The following is a 6,889-nucleotide window of genomic DNA, read 5'->3' as shown; positions in this document are numbered from 1 at the left end:
AGAAAATTAGGTGGGGGGTCAGGGGGGGAACAGGTCGTATAAATCGCAGACAATTTTATTCCTATGTCTTAATTTTTTATAATTAAAACCACTTTGAATAAGACGGCATTTTTCGAAAGTGGAAGTTAGGTCTGGTTATACCTTTACTCCTGCATGGGAGGGAATAGACCATCTCTCTCAGTTACTCAGGATTTATTGATCGTCGTGTTTTGTCTTGTGCCGTTTAAACGTATTAATTTTCTTCTGGCACTTTCCTGGCAGTTATATTTGAGATTTAATTTTAATTAATTAGCTAAGGAGGAGAGAGAAGCGTGTGAGGGTGTGTGTGTCCGCAGACACAAGCTTCGCTCCGACCGCTAAACTTCCGTCCATAATTTTCTCCTTTTGTTCTAATTTAATAAACGCAGCAGGGAAGGGAAACAGGTGCTGGGGGCTGACACCTCTGAGCCCACACACACACACATACACATAATCCCTTTTTGATCATCTAACTCCACTATTAGGAATGGAAGACCTTAAGTTCCCATTTTCAGGGTATAATATCTTCTTTATATTGATCCCGCAATTATTTAAAAGAAAGCGTCATCTCCTCCCACTTCTCCAAATAAGGCTATTTAGATGCTTTCCAGATGAGTGGAGGTGTGCTGAAACAGAGCTGACAGCCAAGTATATCACAGCCAACACCATCTTTCATTCGCTCTCTCCCTCTCTGCCCCCCTCCCCCCAGCACACTTTCACCGTGTCTCTCTTCCAGTGATGAAGATTACAGACTATTATGGGCAAGGGATTAATTTGTAGCCAATTACAATCCAGTGCTAAATATGAATGCATAAATAAGATACAGCCTTGCCTCTGTGTGTGTGAGCGAGAGAGAAGGGGAGGGGGGCAGGAGCGCCTGGGCAGCCTGGCGAGGATGATGAGAAGGAAGAAGGAGCAGCTGAGTGGAGGCTGTGAGCCGAGCATCACGTTGTGACTCCCTGCCTCCCCCGGAGGCTCCCGGCGGCTGGACCCAGCGCAGCCCCGGGGAGCTGAAGGCTGCGGCTCGTCCTGAGCCGGAGGGGAGCCGGAGAGGAGTTTCCAGACCAACTTCGCCGGAGGAAGGAGGGGGAGAGCAAGAGGGGAGGGGAGGGTAGGGGGGAGAAGTTGCAACCGAGAGGGACTCTGCAAAGAGCCATGAATGTGAGCAGAGACAAGGTCGGTGACATCTCCATCCCGGCAGCGGCAGCCGCGGCGGTGACAGCCCCCGTGGCCGCGGCCGGCATCGGCGGGGAGCCCCGCGGCTGCCACGGGGAAGGGATGGACAGCCGCGGGGAGCAGCGGCTCTCGGCCGGCGGCGAGCTGCCGCTCTACTGCCCTGCCAACCGGGACAGGCAAGGCGACAGCCACAGCAACACCCCCGGACAAGAGGGGGCAGTGGCCGCGCTGCCCATGGTGCACAGAACCACCTCCTTCTCCGTGCTCGACATCCTGGACCCTAACAAGTTCAACAGCAAGCGGCGGCAGTGCGCGGGCTTGTACAAATCGGCGGGGACCGAGTTCACGCTGGGGGCGGAGGATAAGCCCGAGGACTCAGGGACGGAGCTGGCCGAGCAAAAGGCTCTCGCCGAAGATTTCGACGCGTGCAAGAAGTCCGCAGAGCTGATCAGTAAGTAGGTCTGGGGGCTCGGAGCCCCTCCGAGCGGGGGGCTGCCCCAAGTTCCCCCAACAAGGGTCTCGCATGCTTTGACATCTCATCATTCCCCCGCTGGCAGCCTCGGGAGCCGGGGCACTGGGGGCAGCCGGCTCCGGAGAAGGACAAACGCGCCCTGCACTGCTGCTGCTGGATGTAGAGAGGTGGAATTCTGTGCTAGGCGGAGGGATGGCCAGGAGGGAGCCGGGCGCATCCTCCCGGGACAGGCCGGAGCTGGCGGCGGGTCCCGGGGCTCGGCACTGGCCGGGCTCCCCTCCCCGCGAGGCCGAGGAGCTCGGCGGGACACCCGGGGCTGTGGGTGCCGTGCACCCCCGGGAGCGGCAGGATCAGACCCAGGGATGCCGGCCCGGCTGGGGCGGGGACGAACCCCGCCATCCTCCTCCTCCTCCTCCTCGCAGGGGCAGCCAGCGCTGCCTGTGAGCTCCGGCTCAGGCAAACTTAGAAAAGGCTCCTCCGGCTTCGGAGAGCCGGAGCCCCGGCCCCGAGGGTGCAAAAACCCTCCCTTGGTACCCCCACCTCGCCTGGGCCCCCCCAGGCGTTTATGACTTTGTGTCTCTCTCCCCAGCCCCGGACCCCTCTCCCGTCCTCCCCCTGCCGCTGCCGCCCGTTGCTCTGGGCGACAGATTCAATTTTCTCTCTCCTCTTGGCTTTTTTAGGACAAATCAGACTAATTGTGACAAAATGCTGGTTATCTCTGGAAAAACAATTAAATTCCTTCGATTACATTTAAGGTAAAATGTGCTTAGCAGCGTAAAGAGGCTGGATAATGGGGAAAATCGCCCCAGAGTGGCATGTAGGACTGCTTGGATCGATATCCTATTATCGAATTGTGCATATCTCTTTCAAGCACCTTGCAAACTCTTCCCTAACATCTAAATTATAGGGTCAAAATTCGGATAATTACTCGATTAAAACCTATTACACTTATTAGGGCTCGCTATTGATCGGGAATTGCATTCGACCCAAGCTCTAGATTGCTTTTTCTTTCTGGGTCCAAATATCCCAACTTTCTCACCTCTAAACACCGCGGCTCTGGGGATCGCGGAGAGTTTCCGGGAAAAGACTGTCGTTGTGGAAAATATCTATAGTTATTCCATGTCCAGAGAGGGGAAAGAAGAGGCAGCGAGAGGCAAGGGATAAACTTCTCGGTTTAGGAAAAATAATTTCTCTGTGTCTGAGGCGATAGAGAAGGACTCGGAGGTTTCCAACCCCGCCATAGCGGGACTCCATCAATTAAAATTAGGCAGCGAAAGAGGTCTGGAATCTGCTGCAGCCCGAGCCATGACGCATTTTTCATATGTAAAGCAAAAGCAGGAATGGGGCACTAATGGAATTCCAAAGAGATTTTTAAAAGCAGTGCGGAGCTGGGGTAATTATTCCTCTAAACTCATCTGACTTTTGTCATATTAAATAGATCTGGACAGTCAGAAAGACTGACGAGGTTAACCTATCGCTAATCTCACACTTTTGTCTCCCGACAAGGAGAGAAATGCAACTCCATCTCTTCTCTCGAAATAAATATGTTTGGAGGCATCATGCCGAGGGGCGCTTTGCCCTCTGACGAGTTCTCCGGACACTCCACACATGGACTTCTTCGGGTCACATCGCCTTAATGTTATAGCAGTGGCCAGGAGTAGATCTGGGACTGCTCGAAAATCACGAAATTTAATTCTTCTCTTTCCCCCCCGTAATTAATATTAGTTCAAGTTATGGCTTAATTTAGGAGAAGTGTTCCGAAAAGTAGCTCTGTCCAGAAAAGTACCAACCCCTCCGAAAAATGCTTTCTGGCTAAAGGAGAGTGAAAAAAGCGCTCGTCACTTGCAGCTCGTAAAACTATTTTCATGTTCAAAATAACAGTTAAGACTCTCCATTAAATTACAATTTAACTTATTCCAGAAAAAAAATAACAATCCCGGCGTTCGTCTCCGTCCCCAGTTCTATTCGCGTTGCATTGTTTTGCCTTAAAGATTTTTAGTTGAGCAGCGGCTGGGATTCCCTAGACGGAAAATTAAACTCCAAAACTGCCAGCTGCAGGTTCGCGGTTCGGTCCGTGTGTGGGTTCTGGGGCTGCGCTCAGCCCCCGGCTCTGCCCCGCAGGCGCAGCTACACGCACTTTTTATAAATTGTTGCTGCAAAAAATTAAGTCCCGCGATTTCTAACAGGTCCTACAGGTTGCAGGACGCTTGTCCGCACTCGCGGGGTCGGGTTGGGAGAAAAGTGACCCAGTTCTCGTCTCTTCGGCGGCGTTCGCCCGCGTTTTCCACGCTCCGACCTGAACAGAAAGCTGGAAAGGGTACTTAATGAAGCCTGAGTTATTAAGGAATATTTTCGGGGTGAAAAGGATTACAGTACTCTGCCCTTATTCGTCTTACTGAACCAGCCATATCTGAAGTCAGAGCGTTGAACAAAAAACACTTTTAGAACCACCCCTAATTTTACACATGGGAGTTAGGGGGTCCGGCGTGAGGATACGGAGCAAATTTGAGGTGTGTTCAGGTTTTTTGAGGATTAAAAACAACTAAACTGCGGACGGGATAAGGGTGACAGACCAGCGATTCACTTCCTATTTGTGTATCTCGGTTAAGCAAGTTAAAGGAGTCCTTGATTAGGAGCTCCCAGAGCTACAGCCCCGTTGCAGAATTGAGAGGAGGGAAGTTTAGGAGTGTCTGAAAGCACCGGCGAAAAAAGACGGTGCTCACGGGCCTCTGCCCCCGACCTGCCCGTGGGGCCTCCCCCAGCCCCGTCCCGAGGAGAGGATTCGCCTCCAGCTCCCCTGAAGAAGCCCGGGCCCAGCCAGGACGAGGAGGAGCCGGTTCTCCGGAAAACGCGATTTGCTTTCAGGCTTCATAATGACAGAATCGTCAGCAGAAGTCCAATAGCCTTAAATATCGGATAATTACCCTGTTCTCCGATGGAGACCCGTTAATTGGAGCGTAATATAAACCCAAATAAATTAAATGCCGTTAACTAGTTTGTACATTGCACAAAATGAGTTTAATTAAGTTTGTATCTGCTCTGCTAATCAATACAAGTATTTACTCCACTTTAATACTTCCATCTCGGGAAGTGACAAGAGGTCAAACCAGACGCAGGAAGGGTTAAAAATGCCAGAGCAAAACCCAGCAAATCGCCCATCGATTCGGAGATTTCCGTCACTAAAATTGTTAGAGGCGCTTTGACATCCCTGCTGCCCGCTCCCCAGGCGCGGCCGGCTCGGCCCGGGCGGGGGCTTCTCCCCGGCCACTCCTCGGCCCTGCCAGCGCCCCGCTGCCCCTCCGGGCACCCAGTGACACCCGCCCTGCTGCCTTCCCAAAGGCCTTTCCAGCCGTCGGGTGTTTGGTGGGTGCGCTGGCGGCGGTGAGAAGGGGGATGCATCCCCTGTCCCGGCCACGTCCCGGTACCAGCTCTTGCCGAAGGTGGGCGGCTCGGAAGGCGCAGCGCTGGCAAAGCCTCCCCAGGCTGGACAGCCTCTTCCCGGCCCGAGGGCTGCGGTTCCGAGCCCCATCCCCACCCCTTCTGCCCAGCTTCTTGCCCTGTCCCCTCAGCCTGGCTCAGGCCGGTCGGAGCAGCCCCGCACCCGACGGGCCCGGACCGGCCGCATCCCCACGGCGGGCCGAGGGGCCGAGGGGCCGGGCGGGGCGGCCCCGCTGCCCGGGCACCCCTGTCCCAACAGCAGCGGGGACACCGGGTGGGCGATCCCCCCGGGCGGACGGGTTCTCCTGTCTGCCCTCGCCCCGGGGGCCGCACCGGCGGGGCTGGGGGCGGGTGGGGCGGGGGCCGGGCCGGGCGGCGAGCCCTAACAGCGGCTGTCGCTTGTCCGCAGAGGACGGGGAGCTCTACAAGGCCGAGGAGTGCGACCTGGACTACAGCAGCCGGCCGAGCCGCAGCCCCGACAGCGAGCTGCCGGACGACGAGGAGCTGTGCAGCGAGGAGAGCGGCAGCACCAGCGGCAGCAGCGGCAGCTCCGGTCCTGCGGCGCCCGGAGAGCCCGACCCGGGCCCGCTCCGAGCCGAGGCGGCCGAGGCGGGGGTCGTCCCGCCCCCGGCGCCCCCTCCGCCGCCCCCGCCGCCGGCGCCCGTCGGGGCGCAGCCCGGCCCGCAGGCCAAGCCCAAGAGGAAGCGGACGGGCTCGGACTCCAAGTCGGGCAAGCCCCGGCGGGCGCGGACAGCCTTCACCTACGAGCAGCTGGTGGCGCTGGAAAACAAGTTCAAATCCACGCGGTACCTGTCGGTCTGCGAGCGCCTCAACCTGGCGCTGTCCCTCAGCCTCACCGAGACGCAGGTGAAGATCTGGTTCCAGAACCGCCGCACCAAGTGGAAGAAGCAGAACCCGGGCGCCGACACCAGCGCGCCCACGGGCGGCGGCGGTGGCGGCGGGGCGGGGGCCGGGCTGGGCGGCGGGGCGCTGCCGGGGGGGCTCAGCCCCCTCAGCCACTCGCCGCCCATGGGCACCCCGCTCTCCATGCACGGCCCCGGCAGCTACGCCGGGCACCCGGCCGGAGGGCTGGTCTGCGCTGCCCAGCTGCCCTTCCTGCCCAGCCCCGCCGTCCTCTCGCCCTTCGTCCTGGGCTCCCAGACTTACGGCGCTCCGGCTTTCTACACCCCGCACCTATAAGCCCGACGCTCCTTCCTCCTCCTCACTCCCGGCTCCTTCCCGCTGCGCCCGCCGCCCCTCCGAGAACCACCCGGCTGGGCCCTGCGGGGCCGCTCACCGCACGCCCCCCACACCCCGCACCCGAGAGGTGAAACCGAGAACCGACCGGCAGCGACACCGGGGGCGAAAGGGGCAGCCCCGTGTTCCTGCCGCCCCCCGGCTGCGACACACCCCAGGGGGATGAAAGGAGCCGCCAGAAGCTCCCGGCACCCCGCGGGCGGCTCCCCCGCCCTCGGTCCTTTCTACGACCCTTTTTGTACGCGATGTGTCCGGACTGCGCTGCTGAGGGAAGGAGGAGGAGAAACCTCCCTCCCCCGTGTACATACAAGTAGATGTAAATCATCGTTATCTGTATTTTTATTTTCACCGTCCCTCGTTGCTATGTGGGTTTGATTAATTTAATAATTATTATTAATATTATTTGCCTTTGTTTTTATTCTGGTCTAACAACTCGCAAAAGACTTTAAAAGAAAAAAGAATATTATGTACCCATTTGACTCTCAGGGTAAAACAAGAGAACTATCGGTCCTGTCCCTCGACATTGCA

General features: G+C 57.3%; 1 protein-coding gene across 1 annotated transcript; it reads left to right on the top strand.

Annotated features, from left to right (window-relative positions):
* The first annotated feature begins 1,173 nt into the window (after positions 1–1,173).
* Positions 1,174–6,478, top strand: NKX1-1 (NK1 homeobox 1). The gene is made up of 3 exons (XM_032109133.1): positions 1,174–1,645; positions 5,514–5,719; positions 5,780–6,478. Exons 1-3 carry the CDS (start codon positions 1,174–1,176, stop codon positions 6,302–6,304), a joined length of 1,203 nt encoding a protein of 400 aa, XP_031965024.1. The 3' UTR covers positions 6,305–6,478.
* The last annotated feature ends 411 nt before the right edge of the window (positions 6,479–6,889 follow it).

This window comes from Corvus moneduloides, chromosome 5 (assembly GCF_009650955.1).
Source record: "Corvus moneduloides isolate bCorMon1 chromosome 5, bCorMon1.pri, whole genome shotgun sequence".
Taxonomy (NCBI): Eukaryota; Metazoa; Chordata; class Aves; order Passeriformes; family Corvidae; genus Corvus; species Corvus moneduloides.
The sequence above is the reverse complement of the archived record's forward strand: the minus strand, read 5'-3'. Positions and strand labels throughout refer to the sequence as shown.